General features: G+C 38.8%; 1 protein-coding gene across 3 annotated transcripts in view; it reads left to right on the top strand.

The window, feature by feature from the left end:
- Positions 1-20,978, top strand: part of TRMT1L (tRNA methyltransferase 1 like) — a 44,794-nt gene that overhangs the window by 11,685 nt on the left and 12,131 nt on the right. For 2 of the 3 annotated variants that reach the window (XM_067535093.1, XM_067535094.1), the window contains exons 3-10: positions 2,283-2,393; positions 5,573-5,686; positions 7,345-7,409; positions 9,961-10,090; positions 14,345-14,468; positions 16,050-16,129; positions 17,498-17,747; positions 19,788-20,000. In XM_067535093.1, the coding sequence (XP_067391194.1) occupies positions 2,283-2,393; positions 5,573-5,686; positions 7,345-7,409; positions 9,961-10,090; positions 14,345-14,468; positions 16,050-16,129; positions 17,498-17,747; positions 19,788-20,000 (1,087 nt within the window). Of the gene's footprint in view, positions 1-2,282; positions 2,394-3,053; positions 3,975-5,572; positions 5,687-7,344; positions 7,410-9,960; positions 10,091-14,344; positions 14,469-16,049; positions 16,130-17,497; positions 17,748-19,787; positions 20,001-20,978 lie in introns of those variants that run through there. The other variant, XM_067535095.1, reaches the window with a different exon arrangement.

The following is a 20,978-nucleotide window of genomic DNA, read 5'->3' as shown; positions in this document are numbered from 1 at the left end:
TTCTTTATTTCTGGAGAGGACAGGAATTACCAGTGATGGGGGGAAGGCACTACATGGGTGGGGGATGGGTAGGAGAGGCAAAGTGAAAGCACAGCATGGATAAGCGACGCACATTACTGTTGTGTCTCGTTGCAAGAGCGGTCTTTCAAAGCTTCCCTGAGGCGCAGTACTCCACAATTGGCTCTCACTGTTGCAGTGGCATCTGGCGGCTCAAAATTTGCGGCCAGCCTATCTGCCTTCACAACCCAACCCGATGGGAACTTCTCCCCCATTGTTTCTCAGACATTATGGAACACACAGCAGGCAGAGATAACTATTGGGATGTTTCTTTCATTGAGGTCTAATCTAGTGAGCAAGCTGCACCAGCACGCCTTTAAACATCAAAATGCACATTCCACCACCATTCTTCACTTGCTGAGCCTATTATTGAAAAGCTCCTTTCCAGCTGCCCAGTGTATGGCTTCATTAGCCAGGAGCAAGAGGTAAGCAGGATCCCCCAGGATCACTATTGGCATTTCGACATTACCGATACTTATTTTTTGGTCAGGGAAGAAAGTTCCTGCTTGCATCTTTTTTAACAGACTTGAATTCCTAAAGATGCGCACGTCATGCACCTTTCCCAACCACCCCACATTGATGTCGGTTAAGCATTCCCTGTGATCCACAAGGGCATACAGCACCATTGAGAAGTATCCCTTTCAATTTATGTACTCTTCCGGTGTGAAGATAGGGATGTGCGTGGCATCTATCCCCCCCACAGTTTGGGAACCCCGTTGTGGAAAAGCCTTCAACTATGTCCTGCACATCCCTTCATATCAGAAGTCTGTGAATGGCCTGGCACACTTGTATCACAGCTGCTCCCATGGTGGATTTACCAACTCCGAATTGATTCCAACTGACCAGTAGCAGTCTGGTGTTGCTAGCTTCCACAGAGCGATGATCACTCTCTTCTCCACTGTTAAAGCAGGTCCCAAGCAAATATTCATGTGTTTCAAGGCTCAGGAGAGCTCTCTGCAAAGTTCCAAGAAAGTGGCCTTTCACATACAAAAGTTCTGCAGCCACTGCTCATCATCCCATCACCTTCACAACTATGCGATCCACCAATCAGTGCTTGTTTCCCAGAACCAGAAGCGGCGCTCTACCAACTCTAGATGGTGCGTGACAGCCTGCAGCAGACGGGAATTGTTTCATTTTATGGCTTGTAGCAAGAGGGCTTCAGCAACATTGCAATTTTCAACACTGCGGCTCCTCTCTTGGCCCTGAAAATACTGCAGAATAAGTCGTGAGGTGTTTGTGATGCTCACAATAATACTGCAGAGCGGAGCAGGCTCCATTCCTCCCAGGCAAGGGCATGCGCGCGGCAGAGACTGAAGGGTTTGAAAAAATGAAATGAAAAGGCAATCGTCTGCTTGTTTGGATTGGGACAAGAAAGGGGGGAGGGAGGACATTGCATCATGGGAGGACAACAACCTTCCCAAGCTCCCCTGTGGGTAGTTGCACTGTGGGATAGCTACCCACAGTTCACTCCTTTGATTGTTGATGTAAGAGCAGATGGTGGGGACACACTCTCCTGATGCAATGAGTGTGGTGTAATCACACTCCGAATTCTGCAGCTTGGCGGGTGAGGGTTGATTTAAATTAAATGGACTTCACTCCGCAGTGTAGACATACCCTCAGATAGGTTGTTCTATTCTGTCTACAGAAGTGGTTCTCAACCAGGGGCACATATACCCCTAGGCGGCATACAGAGGTCTTCCAGGGGGTATATCAGCTCATCTAGATATTTGCCTAGTTTTACAATAGGCTACATGAAAAGCACTAAGTCATCAGTACAAACTAAAATTTCATACAGACAGTGACTTGTTTATACTGCTCTTTATACTATATCAGTGTTTCTCAACCTGGAGGTTGTGATTTATTTTTATAAATTTATGGTAAAAATAAGCAATTTTTCAGTAATAGCATGCTGTGACACTTTTGTATTTTTATGTCTGATTTTGTAAACAAGTAGTTTTTAAGTGAGGTGAAACTTGGGGTACAATAGACAAATCAGCCTCCTGAAAAAGGTACAGTAGTCTGGAAAGCTTGAGAACTGCTCTACAGCACTTTCATCAGATTTATGTTTGAAAAATGAAGAATGCAAAATATTATTCCAGCTAGCACCAGAATCCCTCTCAGCTAGCATTAGAATTGAAGTGGCTGACAGAAGAACAATATGAACTGAAAAATAAATGGGATCTTAAAGTAAAAGTGTTTAACTTGAAAATCTCTTTAACTTTTAGAGAAACACATTTCAATTCAAAGACAGCTTGCTGATCTAGAGAAACTAGCTGACCTGAGTGAAGGTGAGTTTACCTCGGCTGTATCCCAGAACACAGATCAACACGTTGCAGGTATTTACATTCTTCTTTCTTGTTTTTATTTTATTTTTAAAATATTGTGATTTTTTCCTTGTATTTGAGTGTTTGAGTCTTTAAGTTTGAAAGTTTTTTAAAATATTGCTTACTGTTTTTCCCCTCCATTTGACTAACATCAGTTCCCACTCCATGTATCCCATTCTTAATGAAAAAAGGAAAGACCTCAATGGCTTCATTTTTGTTTATTTTTCTCTCAGTATGGTAGCATCACTAATGTCATGAAGATGCATAGCTAAGAAAATAGTGTTCCCTTCTAGCTGTAGGCGAACAGGGTATGCTCAAACATTGCTTTCTAATATCATACCAGAGGTGTGATCTTTAGTTTTCTTTGTAAAAACATATAATTATTTGAAATGAAAAGAATAGGGTTATTATTTAAATAGTTGACTTCTTTTTCAGCCATTATTTCACTGTCTGGTTTGCCTGAAAGCATTTTTATTTGTATCCGTTATCTCCCTAGGAAGCATCATGGCCAGAAAACATTGGAGGGTTATTTTCACTGTTCTTTGCAAGACTGTGGCCTTTATTGTCCATTTTTTTAAAAATTACATTTCAAACAAACAAATCTTATTATGTGGTTCTGCTCCAAACAGTTACTTTAAAAATGGCACTGTGGGGTTCTGTGTTTGTATCTAAATGATTTTCATATTAAACATGCTCAGTATACAAATACATGCTTTTTTTCTTCCCCTAATTACCTGTCCTGTAAATTCAACCTTGGTTCTGAGATCTCACACATATCATCAGTATTAAAAGTTCTGCAGGACAGATTATATCCTCATTTATAGCTCTGTTACCCCATTGTTGTCCGTGGGTTTGCACAGGTTAGCTGAATGGAACTTAATAAATAATTCTGTGTAGATACAAGGAGGAATCAAATAACTCTCTATATCGGCTGTGTTGCCTCTGCAGGAGTATATAGGAAAAAAGAGTAGTAAAGGTCCATTTTTGTCATTCAAGTTAACAGATATCTGACCCTGAATACAAACAGGGCAAACCCAGTCCTGCAAACACTTATGCATTTATGTAACTTCACTACTCTTGAGTAATCTCAATTAAACCAATGGGACTGCTCACAGTATTAAAGCATGTGTGAAAGTGTTTGCAGGATCAGGGTTTAGGATCATGTAATTACATACTTCTCAAAGTAGAACCTCACTAAACAGAGAACTTATTTCTTTTGGAGACTATTTCCCTTCTGAGTTACATCACCCCACCTGTGTACCTCAGCTTTCTTCTGGAGATGCTGTTTCTTGGAGATGAGCTGGTAGTCCTGATTCTGGGATCATTTGATCCTTGGTTTCTCTGCTAACAAGAGTGGCTAGGTTAATGGCTATAGTTTTGTGATGTTGATAATTGTTGACAATGAACTAGATTGAGACCCCCCAACTAATTTCAGTGCATCATTGAACAACCATCAGATGGTCCTAATGACTGTCACCTACTATTAATCTGGACTGGATTTGAGTCTATGATAAAGAGATGAGAAGTGCTCTATTCCATTACCTGTCTCCTGGACTATGCAATGCACTACTTTTTTTGTGAAGCCTCATTGAAGTAAGTATGGCTCTGCATAATGATAGTGGTACACTCATATGGAGCTCATTCCAGGATTTCGCCTGTGTCCTTAAATGTTACACATCTCTCAATTCTAACGATTTATGTATTTATAATAGTTTTAAAAGAATGTGGTAAATCCACTTATTTTATATTTGGCAGATGCCAATGTTAAACATTAAATTTGCATCATCCAACTACAATGAATATGATAAGACTCCTCATATTTTTTTTAAAAGCTCCCATGCTATGAGATGCTTCTCATTCATCCTGTACTGTCCAAAGTCAAAGTGGAAGCCCTTGTACTAAATTTTGTCTAATGGATCGTTCAGCATCCAGTCACAGAACTCAGCAGCAAGGACCTGCACAGTTGCATGTATGAATCATTTGTCTGAGCAAAATATGACTCTGAAAGCTGTATTTTATTTGGTATGGATGGTATTTGAATTATTCTGAATACCTTCAATACCAATAGATTTTTATACAAATTGATCATCACATCCCTGACTTTGATTTCTAGAATTGTTGCTTTAACCTAGACTACAGAAAATGATTTATTCTAAAGAAGGAATTTAAGACTGTTATCCGAAAGTTTATTTCGAGATTCAGAAGAGAGAGAAAAAGCAGACTCTTGCACTAATCATTAAGAGATCTTTAATATATCTTTAAAAACATTTTGCTTGAAGTGTAGTTACTCTAAAAAGAATGAAATGACACTGTGTGGTGCTCTATGTGTATTGTGTCTCAATGACTTCCTGATCAAATTTACAAGTAAATTTTTCCCCAGTCTGCCAGTTTAGTAAATTCAACCAGGATACTGAAAGTCAAGCTGGTTTCTGTCTCGTGCGTCACTAATAGCAAAAGTTGTATAGTTAGAACTGTAATTCTCTTATTGATGTTCATGCCAAGAAAATCTAACTCCTCATATTCCTGAAGCTGTATTGGCTTTATATGGCTCATGAGTAAAAAGTAGCAAACATTTAATTTGTCAGTAACTAGATATGAGTCTGAATACACACAGAGATTGGTTGCCATTTTAAGCAGTCATTTTTCTGACATTAACCATACTTTAAAATATTATTTGATGAGAAATTCACTGAGAGTGGATTGGTTTGAAATTATTATTATTGATTTATATTGTGGTAGTGCTTAGGAAGCCCAATCATGAACTAGGATCTTCACTGTGCTAATCACTCTACAAACACACAACAAAAATATGGCCCCTGCCTCAGAGAGCTCACAATCTAAATATAAGACAAGAGACAACAGGTAGATCGAGACAGATGGGGGAACATGATGAATAAAATAAAAATTAGAAAATGCTGTTGAATGTTATAAAGGAGGGTACAGTACCTGCATGAATGACATTTCTGGATTATAAATCTAAATACGTCTATATTTACAGAGCTTAATCTACTCTGATACCAAAAAACAATTCTAGCTAGTAATAGATATGGAGGAAAATGATATTTTGTCTCAAATAAGCATTATTTATATGTCTGGAAATCTATACAAATATATAGAGGCATATACAAATCTAATCTGCCCATTAATTTTATACTTGTATCTCCTTGTTTTGTTCTTATTTGACTTTTCAGCTGGAAAGAAACCTTGCCCACTGTGTCCTGAAGAGAAGTTCAAAGCTTGCTATAGTCATAAGCTCCATCGCCACCTTCAGAATTTGCATTGGAAAGTTTCTGTTGAATTTGAAGGTAAAGTCTTTTATACAGATTGCTTAATTCTTGGGTATATTTTGTGGGACAAAGCACAGCATAAGATTAAGTGGAAGCGTAGGGCCCAATTCTGTAGTCTCAGTGCATTTAAAATTCCCACTGATGTCAGTGGAGTTTTCATAGACATAAAGACTGCTAGATTCTGATCTGAAATCAGAGCCAGTGGTATGTTCCTTTTCAAACTTGGTGTTTATAGCAAAGGTCAAAGTCTGCATATCTCATGATTTTCCTTAGCAATTTTTAAATTTTAAATTGCTACATGTATATGTTACATGAGTTTTTAATTTTATTAATTAATTAATATTAATATCAGGAAATATCTGTTCACATTTCATCTTCATGTTAGCTTGTTTACACAACTAATCCAGTTTCTGAGAAGTAAGTCTCTCTATAAAATGCAGAGCTTTATAGTGCATGAACACTTAAGTAGTACCACAAAGTTTTGTAATGTATAACCAAATGAAAGTCAATTTTGACCTATTGTATAGATGAATATCTCAAATTAAAAGTATGTAATTCTCTGGTTTTTTACTGAACACTTTAAAATAGTTTCAGCTATGCATTTTTCATGGAAAATAACTGCTTAGCGTGTCATTAAAGCGGTTTTCAAACTGTAAATATTGTGATTTTTTTTTTGGTTAGTTAAAAGTTTTCAATTAGTTTCTCAGTATAGTCACTAGTGCATTTACTTTATATGGCTTTATAAATTGATCAAGAAAGATTCTTTAGTTCTGGAAGAGTTGTTTCAAATACCATTATATTTAATAGCCACGTGTTACGTGTAAGCACAATATTGTGATAACTTGTTTACAAAATGCATTGAAGTCTAGTAGTAAAAATAGTAATTGGAAGGGAGGGAACATGCACGCTCAAAACAAAGAAAAATACAACATAGTCTGCTATTGGAAAGCAAACAGAGTAAAACCAGAAAGGAGAAACAAGGTGCCAGCAAGGAAACACAGTAGGTTACATTTTTTAACTTTATAATATGGAAAATTATTTGGCAGTATTACATTTACATACAGTGCACAAGTGTTTTATTTCTTTAAATTGTAGTCAAGGCTTTTGTGGGGTTCATAGCACAGGTATTTTCACCTGGTTAGTAGGCTGTAGGTAAAATTTTCCAAAGCACCTTAGTCCCAGTTTCAAACATAACTTAGACATGAAGGAGCCCTAGTCTCATTTAAAGTCTATGGGATTTAGGAACCAGAGTCATTTTTGAAAATAGGACTTAGGAGCCTGAAACATTTAGATGCTTTTGAAAATGTTACCATAGTCTCTTGAGCTAGTCAGGTAGATGTTTCAATTCCTAAGTACCCAGTAAGGTTCTGGGATAATACCTGAGTGCCTATAAGTGATTTTAAATGATTTTTTTGTTTTAAAATTTAACAACTGAAGTTTCTCTGCATTGATAGGATATATGTACCAGAATAAGTAAATGCTGTTGTTTTCTCATATTATTTATTTGTGTAGTAGAAACACTTTGGGTGCTCAATCAAGGCCCCGTTGCACTAAGCATTGTACTAACAAGTAACAAAAAAGATAGTCCTTACCCCCCAAAGAGCTTATGATATATGGTAGTTATGTACTGGGTATTTACCATCCTGCCAAGTGACAAGATCTAGTTTATTTTCCAGGATACAGGATGTGCATCTGTCACTTACCTTGTCGCCCAGTGAAGCCAAACCTCATTGGAGACCAGGTAACAAATTACTAGATCACATATGCTTATTTACGCTATAAAAAGGGGGAAACTAGGAAGAATTTTTATGAAGTGTTTCAGTTTAGTCTTCAAACATAGGTTGTTTTCTGTAATGGGATACAGAGCCTTATGGTCTGCAATTCAAATTCAGTCAAGACCTTTAGGTGGTGAGAATTACATATTTCTGATGTTAGTTGAATGGCCTTTGTGTAATGGATTTGGTAGTCTCAGTCCTGTTCCCTGTGGGCAGATGTCTACATCACGTAAAACGGTAACACATTTTGGACTAATCAGCAACCTTGTTTACAGTCACAGGAGAGGCCGAATCCTTAATGGACACAGAAAACAAATGTACTCTTTTGACCCCTAGAAGTGATCTCTTTGGATCAGGTTGACACATGGACAGCAGTGCTTCCCATGCTACACCTTTTCTGTGGGCAAATTGATGTCTGCAGTTTCCAATCCAGAACCCTTTGGTCACACACAGACCTTTTTTTTAAAAAAAAAACAAAACACTGTCTTAACTGAGGTTCAATTCCAGTTCAGGTCTGTTGCTGTATTTTAGAAGTGTTGTAGCTGTGTTGGTCCCAGAATATTAGACACACAAGCTGGTTGAGGTAATATTTTTTACTGGATCAAATTCTGTTGGTGGAAGAGACAACTTTCAAGGTTACAGAGTTCTTCAGGTCTGGGAAAGGTACTCAGAGTGTCAGAACTAAATACAAGGTAGAATAGTTTAGCCTAAATAGTTAACACATATTGTTAAGGATGCAATTCTGTCACGGAAATCACGGATTCCGTGACTCTCCAGGACCTTCGTGACATTTTTTGGGCCAGGGCTGGGGCAGCTATTAGCCCCAGGAGCCCCGGAATAGCTAACCGATGACCAGCACCGGGGGCCCCCCGAACAGCTGACCAGCAGCCAGTCTTGGGGCCGGAGAGCAGCAGCCACCAGAACAGTTGACCAGCAGCCAGCTCCCCCCGTCCCTACGGGCCACCACCGAACAGGTTATTTTTTGTAAAAGTCAGGGACAGGTTGCAGCTTCCATGAATTATTGTTTATTGCCCATGACCTGTCCCTGACTCTTACTAAAAATACCCATGACAGAATCTTAACCTTATATATTGTAAAAGACCATTCAAGGGGAAGTAGCTAGTTAACACCTTTGCAGTCATAGAACAGAAAAAGGAGTTAGGGGTTACACCCTGTTGTAATAAACCATAAATCCAGTGTCTTTATTAAATCCATGATTTTTAGTATCTACAGACCACTATGTGCAAGAAACCCACAGATCACTACACTTGCCTTCACAGATACAGTAACCACCCCAAACACACCAAGAAGTCTGTTATCTACAGCCAGGCCCTTAGATGCCACAAAATATGGTCCGAGGAGAAAGTCTGGGATACACACCTTATCACATTTAAAACTGCCTTCACCAAACAAGAATGCTGCACCGGAGAAATAGATTGCATCATGGAATGGGCCACCCAAATACCCCCAAGAGAACCTGCTTCAATATGGAAGGTGTGGGGGACCCTCTAATTGCACACCCCTACTTGTCACCAATCACCCCACACAGGAATCCATATGGGATATCAATAAATAATTATCATGCATACTCATTGGGAATCACATCCTAAAAGAAAACTGTCCTCACCAAGCTCATTATCACAAGCAAGCTCCCCACAGACCAAGACACACCAACTCAAAGCGGCACCTTGCCACAAGACCCTGCCACAACAGATGCAAAAACCTATAGACATATCTTTGTTGCTACCATAATCATTACCTCACCCCCACAACACACCATGCAAGATCCATGGGTCCTTCACATGCCTATCACAAGATAGTGTACCTCATCCAGTGCACAAAATGTTCCAATAATAATTATGTGGGTGAAATAAGACAATTGCTGCGTTGTTGAATGAACTCACACAGAATAATGGTAAAAGAGAAAAACACACTATTACCTGTGGATGAACACTTTTTACAAAGCAGTCACTCCATATCTGACTTCTTAGTCCTCGTCCTCAAAGGAAACCTGTATAACATCTTCAAAAGATGAGTTTGGAAGATTACATTCATAACTTTGCTAGACACTAAAAATCATGGACTGAGATTTATGATTTATTACAACAATCTGTAACCCATTAACTCCCCTTTTTGGTCTTATGACTGTAGAGGTGTTAACTGGCCACCTCACCTTGAATGGTGTCTTACAATGTGTGTTGACTACTTATGCTAAACAATCTGTTCCACCTTCTATTTAGCTGTGACATCAGACCAGATCTACACTACAAACTTACATCGATATAAGTAAAAATCCACATCCCTGGCCAACGTAATTATATCAACCTAACTCCTGGTGTAGACAGCACTATGTTGACAGGAGAGCTTCCTGCAGAGATCAATTAACCATGCTGACAGAAGCACCTCTTCCACTGGCGTAATAGCATCTTCACTAAAGCGCTACAGTGGTGAAGCGCACAATGTTACCTCACCTACCTTGTCTCACTGTATTTTAAAACCACACTTACTCTTTTATAGACCTCTACAAAGATGGGAGCCCATTATCACTGCATCATATGTTCAGCAACCATCACGCGAAGGACTGATATGGTAGGGCATATTAAGCGCCACGTGAACAAAGGAGAAACTGAGTCAAGGTTTATTGCAGGTAAGTTATTTAATGTTCCTGCTCTATTTGTAAATTGATCCTTTACACAGTGCATTGAGTGTTATAGCTGGATATTGCTGAGGGACTGTCAAAAGGAAGCCTAAGCTAAAAATAAGTTTGTTCAAGGTTAGGAGGAAATTAAAAAGAGAAATCTATCCTTCATAATAAAGGTTGCCAAACTCTTAATCTCACCTTTTTGCCTGGATAACCCCAAAAGGCTGGCACACTGAGTTTGTAGTGTTTGCCCTCTGGTCTGCCCTCCTGCTCTGTAGTCTATACGTGTAGGTATTTGCTAGGTAAGGCAGGCATAAGTTAAGGCAATAAAGATAATAGCTTAGCTAAATAAGGAGTAAGGCCCAAAAGCTTTAATCAGTTTAATGTAGTTAATCAGGAGTAACCCTAGATCATAAGATATAACAAGATGGAACATTGTAATGACTAAACTGCTGAAAGGTAACCACAAGATCCTAGTTTATACCAGCTTATTTTATTTTAAATTAGGAACATCAGCAGGCATCTGACCATACAAGAGCCATAGTAACTAATTAACGTATATGCTAATAAACTTGAGATAAAAGACCTAGTAACCTATGGGAGAAGGGCATCTGTATTCCGCTGGGGCGGAATGTTCGTATTATACATCTCAGTGGCGGGAGGAAACAACCAGACAAGCAATATCCAAGCACAGTTTTTATTAAAGCAAAAACTAAAGCAAAGTTATAAATCAGCTTCCTTATTAGCTCTACACATAAACCATACTACTATTACCCAAGCGGTTAACAATAAGAAAATAGCACTATCCACCAAAAAGATAGACAAAAACATGCAGCAGATAGGAATTACCATTCTACACTAAAGGAAAATGCCCACACTTAAAATTATTATTATTATCTGAACAGCAACAGCATTTGACAACCAAAGAGGCAAGGAACAGGCCTGCCAGGAGCACACCTACCGTGATGGACACCTGGAGGCCCATAAATGATATTAGTGTTAAGTCACATAAACAATTTAGTAAATGCACAAGTTATACTCCAGGCAAATGAGAGAAGCAAGGGTAAAACCACTATAACTTCAGAGATTCCGTTTTCCAAAGATATCCGAAGTATTTTACCCAAACATGCTTAAAAATTTATTGGCACTGAGAAAAAGGGGAAGAATAATAATATTTGCTAGAGAGCCAAATTACAGCAGACCAAGCGATTAGGAAAGCACAAACAGTACCTACATGAGGTCCTAGTTGTATAGCAATAACCGGCCATAAGGGATATATACCGCAGAGCATTAATACTACGCCCCAAGCCCCTTAAGCATCCCAAGCGGGGAAGAGGGCGCTTACCCATATGAAGGCGAGGAGACCCATTTGTCACCCTATGAAGTGAATGGCGACCAAGGAACCAACTTACCCGAGGCACCCGCTAGCGCTTCAACGGATCCATGGAGAGTCTCAGGCAGGGAGGGGCTCCAGGGTCCTAATATACCCCTACTAAAAGATGATGTATATCTCAATCCACATGGGGATTGGGCCTTAATCTTGTTTTTCATTAGACTATTGACTATTAGTTAGGGGCTTTTTTGCAATAAGGTGACGTTAGTTGTTTATTACTAAAACTACCACTTTTCTTGCTGAACTTGCTAATTTTATTGCTGAAGCCAATATTTTTCTGCTTAAATTGCTAATTTCTTGCTGACCCTGTGGTCAGCTAGCTTCTATATTCATCTCAAGGGTAATTCCAGACCTGGGGATGGTTCCTCTTATCCTTAAGGGACTTTCCAGACAAGTCTGGTTCTTGAGAGGCTTAACTCTTGCTAAAAGCCTGCTATTATGTCCAGGGCCTAGCTCTTGCCATACTAATCTGCCTCGCGTTACAATATTCTTGCGCGCCCTAACAGGCATCCCAACATTAGTAGGGTGATAAAATACAAAACCCCTACTGAATATGCTTTAGGCATAATGGCATCAGTGTAACACATTATAAGTTATAACCCCGCTTGTGTCCCTTGGGAAATGTAACTCTTCAGAGATGCCAGAATGATCACCACTAGTGGTGGTGGTGATGGGAAGGATGACGTTTCAGGTCCTTTTGCAAGCAATGGTGTGAGCATATGGAGGCTCAGATGCACATTCTGTATTATGTCTATCTTCATTGCTGGGTTGAAGGTATTTGACTTTACTAATTGTGTTGGTAAAACTGTTGAAAATTCAACAGGCTTTTCCAAAGTGAGAGTGTTGCAACTTTGCACATTGGGGTTGCCAGCTGAACAATAATTCTAATAATACTGGGCCTGATTTTGGGATGAGAACCTACCAAACCTCAGTGTATTAATTGGGAATTCTTAATGATTGATATAATTAATACACAATTAATAGATCAGGCAACAGCTCTGTTTTTGCTGATTAAAAACATAATCATTTTGCAATTAACTTGATAATCTTGGAAATGTCAATACCCAATCTTTTCGAAAGAATGGAGCAAATAGTGGGAGACATTATTCATAAAACAAAACTTGCATGTCTAATTTCATGCCTCCTATTTTGGCAGTATCCATTTATTTTTAAATGAGTCTCCAGTATAAATCAAGTTCAAATAGAATACTAAAATGCTGAATTGTTTTTGTTTGACGTGCATAAACATGGAATATTGAAACCAACTGACTGTCTTCAGTTCTACAGCATGTTGATAAAGGTGTAGATGGTAGGTTGCTCATTTAGTTCAGTAAATCAGAATCCTATTGCAAACCCTCATAAATTAGATGTTCTAATCTTCTGACCTGATAGGAGCTAAACTGAAAAGCTAATTACAGTATTGGTAGATTTCACTCATTTTAAAAAAAGGATAGTTTAGCACAAGATTTCATGTACTTTATTTTTTACAAGTTATTAAAAGTTATTACTATTTTAATTGGTAGGATATGCATTTCTGCTCCTCGTCCTCTTCATCCATCTTTTATTCTGTCCTCTCTCTACCACTGCCAGGTGAAGGGCATGTAAATTTAAAGGTAGCTCCCATCCTGCTGCTGCCTTATGAATAGGTCATTGTAAAAAGTGAACCTATCATTTGCCCCACCACCACACATGCATACATATACACATTCTCTTCTTCATTTAGGGGAAAGGTAATCTAGTCAATTGAGTATGAGATTGGGAGTTAGGAAAAGGGGTTTTATTCCCAAATCCTGTCACTAAACCGTCTGTGACCTTGAATCAGTCATTCAACCTCTGGGGTCACTTTCTCCCATCAACAAAATGGAGATAATACTTCCACACCTGTGTAATTTTGAGATTGACAAATGGAAATCACAGTATAAATTGCAAACTACTTCATCTTTGCTCCTTCCCCCTTTTCAATTCTCCAGAATGTAGTTCTTTTGGTTAAATGCCACAAATGCCAAATCAATTTGTATTAAAAATAAAATATTTGATTCCAATTTTTATGGATGGTTGGGAGCGAATTACATATTTATCTAAACAATTAATATGTGGGAGGTATTTATATAGTCCTCATCCCCATGGTACCTAAGTACCTAGATGGGGCTACAGAAAAATCTTACTTATATGACGCCTCATTTGTCCAGACTGGATCAAGGCAGTAGAGGAAGTTCACAGCACCCTCCATTTCTCTGTTAGTATGATTCTAATGAAATGGCAGTATTCTGTGTTAAAGCATGCAAAATAGAAAACCTGTTTTCAGTAATACTGCCTGAGAGGTTCAGAGTATATAGCCAATTTTCTGCCTGTAGGAAAGGAATGGTTTGTTTCAGAAACCATTCTGAATTTTTCAGCTAGAAATGACAGTCTCTGAAATCTTGAACTGGCTTGAGCCCTTCTGTTATTTTTAGTTATCAAGAAGTGGCTGAAGTACTATCACAAACTCAGTGGCATTTTTTGGTATGAGAGAATGTATTTCCTGCTATTCAACTTGAATGAGTTCTTGAAGGGATGTAATTCTAAGAAAGAAATTTGGTAGCCCCACTGTATGATGACACTGTGGCATTGTACAGTGTGTAAATGAAGGTAAAATTTGGTTCCAAGTTTGCCAGTGTCCTGAATATAAACTAGCTGTGATCTCCTCTCCTGACATAGAATGGTAACAGGCTGGCCTCTGCATGTTAACAAGGCTCCATTGTTACATATCAGTAGGATTGGGGCCCTCATCAGTTCAGAGATCTTTTTTTTAATTTTATAGATCACATGTACTAATACTCACAAATTATCATTAACTTTCTCCTTTTCTCCCCTAAAATACTTTTTAGCCTCTGCTCCTAAGTCTTCTCATGAAGTGCTGAAAGAGGCAGACACAGATGTACAAGTTCTTCCTAACTACTCCACACCTCAGAAATCAGATTCCTATTTTAATCCCAAAATGAAACTCAACAGGTGAGAGGGGCAGTGGGAAGAGGTTGCAATGAAAATGCTCTCACTTTAAAAAATAATCCCAGTAAACAGCCCACTGTGATGTCTAGAGGAATAACATTTATCAAGCAATAAAATAAGTGCCCAATATAGGAAGGCTCCATTTTGATGCCTTTCTAATTTTGCTCACTGAACCATCTTCCTTATATACTGCTGGGAAAACTCTTCTAAATTAAAAGAAATGGTCTTTAGAACAAAATGCTTCAAAATGTGTGTAGGAGATGTTCTAGTTCCTAAGGAAATAAAGATGCTAGTTTATGCGGCAGTGTGGGAATTAAAGGGGAGAAAAGAAAAAAAACCACACTTGAGGACTCAGAAAATCTATACAATGAAAAGTTTTCCTGTGAATTTTTGTGAGCTCCCAGGACTAGTTACCGCCTAAGGTGCTCTTCTTCAGCACAGCTGAAGCATGAGCATATTACACATCCTATGACTCCTTTTTCATAGGTCCCATTCTATTGGAACAGATTCTTTCCTCTAGCATCCACATCACCCTTTTTCAGTAGAGCGGGTAGTTGTTTCATGTTTAGAAAAGTCATAGTCTTACTCCACTACTGCAACAACAAAGCCTACTCCCTGAAACACTGATGTTTAACTACCCTTTAGTCATTGCCAAGATCCTTCTCCAGAAGAAACCCTGCCAGAAATAATTTTGAGTCTATCTGGGGAAATTTCTCAGGCCAGTTTAAGAAGATTGCTGGCTATTTCCTGACAGCCATTACTAGCAATGAATGGTTTCAAAACAAAACAAAACAAAAAAACGCCAGTAATCTTCCAAGTCTGTTCTTTCAAAGAGCACAGTAACTTCCAGTAGAAAGCAGATCAAACTCAAAATAGCATATACTGTGGACCCCAGTCAGTGTTGTGTAACTGGCAAGTGAAGTCTCAAGTTCTTATCTTTCATATTGCCTTTTTGCCACACTGTGAAGGATTCTATTCCACTACAAATTCTTAGGTCAGGTCTACACTACAAACTTATATCAGTGTAACACACCCCTGAGCGACGTAGTTATAGTGACTTAACCCCTGGTATAGACAGTGCTATGTCGATGGGAGAACTTCTCCCATCGACATAGCTACTGCCTCTCGGGGAGGTGGATTAACTATGCCGACGGGAGAAAGTTCTTCATTTCTAGTAGTGTTTTCACTAAAGCACTTCAGCAGTATGTGAAGACAAGCCCTTAGGCCAACAATGGGTACTGTAAATGCCCAAACAATTTGTCTGCATAGCAAATTTGTCCTGCTACAAGGACATATTGACCAAAGAAACTGATATAGTGGTGTTTTATATCTCAATGTTCTGTGGATAAGTGTTAAAGTCAGCACTCCTAGAAAGTTATCATTGGAATTAACTTTTAAAAATATTTGGGTACTCTTAGACCTACAAATGGTGTTTTAGGTAGCAAAAGATTTAGAAAACGTGCTGGTGGCTGTTAAACTGTTATTGCAAAACCTATTGCTGGAACAAGCAATCCTAAGAAGGAAGAAACAAGAATAAGTGAAATACATACTCTAAACTTTATTATACAACTTTTTATCTTCTAGGCAACTGATATTCTGTGCATTAGCGGTGTTGGCTGAAGAACGGAAACCCTTAGAATGTTTGGATGCATTTGGGGCCACCGGTAAATAAACAGACTTTTGGAATCTCATTTTACTTTCTAAAATAAAATTAGAGGTATAAAGAAAGTCCCTCTAATGAGAAATTGACATATATTAAGTATTATGGGGTCCTTGCTTAGGCAGACTCCTTTTGACTTCCATGAGTGTTTCCCTAAGTTAAGGAGCTTTGGAATTGGCCCTCGATGTGTAAAAGTACTATATATAGCTTTGAGCTGAAGTTATTAATGCTCAAAGGAAGAATTTTTACATTCTAAAGCGCATGAAACACCATGCATCTTAACTAGATGAGTTAAATCCAAGGTCTCATGTACTCTGATTCCATAGCTGTGGAGTTTGGCTGTAAAATCAACCCCTAGGCATAGAACAATGCCACTGAATCCAAACTTTCATTTAAAAAAATGTTCCCAGTCTTTATATTTATAAAGAAACATTAACTTTATGGTCAGGATTTAAGCCAAGGTGTAGTGTTAAGTGGATCAGAGAGGCGTGTACTATCCCCATGATCTCAATCAGGTGTTAGTTCTAACACCTAAAGACAGCAATCTAAATGCAAAATTAACTGCTGAGCATTTTTAGCATAAGTGTCTTGCGAATGCCTTTATTGCATGGTTCCAAGCCACACCCAGAAGCCTTTACTGCCTCCTATTCAACTAACAAAACCTGTTTTCCCCAACAACTTTTACAATACAATTATGTATAGTCGTTACAAAAATTGGCAACACATAAAAAATTTAGGTGCAGCATAAAAACAAACAGTTTAATATCAGACTAACAAGGATTGCTATGTTAGTTAAAATGTTCATTTTCCTGTTTCATTCAGTTAAAAAAAAAGTTATTTTATTTATTTTGCTCTGCCATAGGAGGTCCAGTCTACTGTATTAGAGTGTTGCACAAGCCATGGAGCCTTGCTACAGATTTGAGGTCCAATTTGTTTCACAGTACATGGAGCTATTTTATATCTATGGCCCTGATCCTGTAATGAGAACTGGCAAGGCAGATCCCTTTGCCCATATTGTAGACTTCAGTATGTCTTCAGACAGATGCAGGCATTTGCCAGCAGAGTTCTTGCAGGGTCAAAGCTTGAGTATGGATCATATTTCTATATTACGCACACTTAGGGTATGGCTATACTATAGCTTAAGTCAACATACATTATGTCACTCGGGTGTGAATGAGCCATCACTCTGAGCGACATAACTCATGCCAACTTCAGCACCCGTGTGAATAGTGCTTTGTCGGTGGGAGAGCTACATTAGAGAGCCATAGCCTTAGGGTTTGACTGCTTTTACGAAGTAAAGGGGATCCAGAGCCATGCCTTGTTCTGTTGCATGCAGACAACCTTAAAATTATGCATTTGTCTTTCTCCTCAGGTATAATGGGATTACAGTGGGCAAAGCACCTTGGAAACTCTGTGAAGGTTACAATTAATGATTGTAATGAAAATTCTGTGACAATGATTCAGGAAAACTGCCATTTAAACAAGATGAAGGTGATGATGAACACTAAGGAAGATGATGACTGTGATGAAACTGTGGAAGAAGGAGAGGAAAATGCAGGCATCATTGAAGTGACCAAAATGGATGCTAATGTTATAATGCACTTGAGATCCTTCGATTTTATGTAAGTGCAGAGTGCTTACTAATACAAGTTTGTCTTTTTACCCCATGATCTTGACTGCAATTTAATTTTTTCCCCAGTGATTATTTAGAGAAGTCTGAGTGGATGAGACAACCAGCAATAGTTGGTTGTTCGCTTATTAAAAGTTTAAAAGCATCTGAAATGCTATGAAAATAGGCAATTTGAAATCTTTTAAAAAATAATCACTGGGGAAACATTTAAGCCCTTCTGGCATCCAAAGTGGAAAATAAGCACCTAGGAAATCAGGCTATGGGTTCTTGATGGTCTGGCCTGGTGCTTGGAGCCATGGTTGTGAACAGGTACCAAGGTCAAAGCCACCCGTAGAATCAGGACCACTAGGACAGTGCTGAAATCGGGATTCAGGGACAGGCTGTGGGTCAGAACTGAAGTCAGAGTCTGTAGATGAGCCAAATCAGGATCGTAGTTGGACTCTAGATGCAGGCCAAAGGTTGAAACTGGGTTGGAGTCAGTCCAAAGGTCAGGAGGCAAGGGCAGAGCTGGAGAAAGGTCAAAGACAGGTATGCACAAGGCTGAAGTGGACTGAAACAAAGCTGGAGCAGGAACAGGAACTGGATCAAGGTCAGGCTAGAAGCCTAGAGTGACTGTGACACTGTGAGGCAATAGGGTGCTTCCTGGCTGAGGAGTGCTGTTGCACAGACTAACTTGCAGCTCAGGTCGGGTAAGTGAAATACCTGTGCCTGGGGGGTTATCTGACCCAAGCTCGGGATAGACTGCTGCACTATGTGTGAGTACTGAGTCGTGTGAGTACTGCAGGCTCTGCTTATGGGATGAATCCCTACAACTGAGTTGCTGCAGCGTGCCTGAGTAATGAACGGGGCTGTTAGTTTTCCATGACCAAAAAACCAAAATTCTCTGATTAAAAAAACATAAAAATCCATGTTTTTCCACGATTAAAATGAAATGCTGAACTTTAGTTTCCCTAGCCAAAATAGAGAGCCCTGTTGCTCAGGGCTTACAGCCTGAGCCCCACCATCCAGGGCTGTCAGCTTCGTTTTGGTTAATATGGCGAGCTAATAATGGAGGCTCAGATAAATAGGGTTCTACCGTATATGATTTTATTTTTTCACAAAATGTAAAAGCTAAAGATTCTCTGTAAAAACACAAATCCTGCATTTTTCCATGGCAAATGGATTTTTAGGATCCCTGATGATGAGTCACTACAGACTTTGTTGGAGGAGGGAGTCATGGCTGCTGAGTGAGCAGCCCTGGTCTGACTGTAGGTTTGCCTCACAATATATATGAATGTTTTAGGCCAGACTAGTGGATTTTTGGTGTAACTTCATTGTCTGTATGGAAAAATGAAATATAATAATCTTTTTTTTTATAATTTTAACCAATTTGAAATTCATATCTGCATGCAGTTTTTATAAGGCTGCATGTCTATTGATCACTGATAGTAATCAATTCTTAAATATTATGGCTGGTTTAATTATAATCTAAAGCCAAAGTATTCAAACTTTAGTGCCCAGATGCAGCCACTAAATCCATATATAGACATCAAAATAAGAGGTCTGATCTTAGAGTTGCTGAACATCAACCAGTGAATTCAGTGGGAGTTGCAGGTACTTGGAATCACTGAAACTTAGGCCACTCGTTTCAGGGTCTAACTTTGGACGCCTACATTTGAAAATGTTGGCTTGTGTTTCCATTCTTGCAAGTTTACTTGTATATTTGAAAGATATGGGAATAAACACTCGTATCTTGGCCCACATTCTTCTTAGTTCAATTATCCAATGTACTAGGATGTAAGAGAGATTGTGTGCTAGATGTGTGATGACTGTTGCATTACCCACCATGTGCTGCCTGACCACTCTAATTTGTTCTTTGTAAATTATTTTAGCATATTTGGGGTATGACAGGTGTGTTGTAAAATCAAATTCCATTCTTATTTTTACTTCAGATGTTATGGATGAGGATTTTTTTTTTAAACTTTTTTTCTCAGATAACTCAAAAGCTAAATTGTGTACCAGAGATGCTTTTCAGTGTATTTTTTGTTTTCAGACACCTGGACCCATTTGGAACAGCTGTGAATTATCTGGATTCTGCATTCAGAAATTTAAGAAATCTTGGAATATTATCAGTGACATCCACAGACATCAGTTCTCTGTATGCAAAGGCTCAGCATGTGGCCCAGCGCCACTACGGCTGTAACATTGTCAGAACGGAGTACTACAAGGAACTGGCAGCCAGGATAATAGTTGCTGCAGTGGCAAGGTATTATTATAACACATGAATTGTGGTAGAAAAGGATTGCTAATGCACACTTGTGATTGCTAAAGCAAGTTGTGTGTCTTTGCTTTTAAGAATTCTTTAAGATCTATAAATAAGGCATTGAAATATCAATTTCGTACTTGATTTCAAGTTCACTGCTATAGAACAATAAGTGTTTTAACCTGAAGTGTCTGGCAAGATGGTAAATGGGTACAGAGTGTATTTTTAATCTTCAGAAAGAGAAGGTAGTATAATGCAAACTTGAATATCTGAAGATTTCAAGTTCCTTTATCATTTGGTGGTGATTTTAATGTTACCTAAGCCTTCATAAATACTTTAGAAGCTATTAAAACAATTAATTATCTGTAGGAAAGAGCATTAAAGTAGATTTGCTTTAATTGGAAATAAACTCATTAGTTTCAGCTTTTACATACATCTCATAAGTGGCAAACAGTCACCCAATCTAGACCCACTATCCTCAAGGGTTTACAAGTAATAAACACAATGTGGCTAAATTTTTTACAGGGTAAGTATTATGGTTAAGAAAAAAAATGATCTGGTGCTGTAAATAGAAAGCAAGTATGATATCGTGCCTGCCCTGCAAACCCAGTTCACAATATTAGTCCTTTCTCATACAAATATTCCCAGTGACTTCACAAGTGTACTAAGAAGTGAAAGTTAGGAGTTTGGACCCTAAATCAAGACATACAAACACAGATGAAGATAATGGAACAATATTTCTGGGAAGAGAGGGTGGGAGAGTAGGTGGAAAGATCTTCAGACTTTGCAAATCAATCCACTCATGGCTAGGTGCCCCGTTGTGGCCAGGAGTTGCATGGCAGCTCTCACTGTACTAGTGTCCCTTGACGACAGTTGCTCCAGTGCTGTGGTGGTTTCTCTGTCAGTAACTCGGCCCTTTTGCTGGGTCACCATCTTAAGTCTATTCATTCTGGGGTCACAGTCATCCACGGAGACCCCAAA

Source organism: Emydura macquarii, unplaced genomic scaffold (genome assembly GCF_026122565.2).
Source record: "Emydura macquarii macquarii isolate MOO-44397 ecotype Brisbane River unplaced genomic scaffold, CSIRO-AGI_Emac_v2 contig_3477, whole genome shotgun sequence".
In the NCBI taxonomy this organism is placed as follows: domain Eukaryota; kingdom Metazoa; phylum Chordata; order Testudines; family Chelidae; genus Emydura; species Emydura macquarii.
This window is presented reverse-complemented; position numbering and strand designations above follow the sequence as displayed.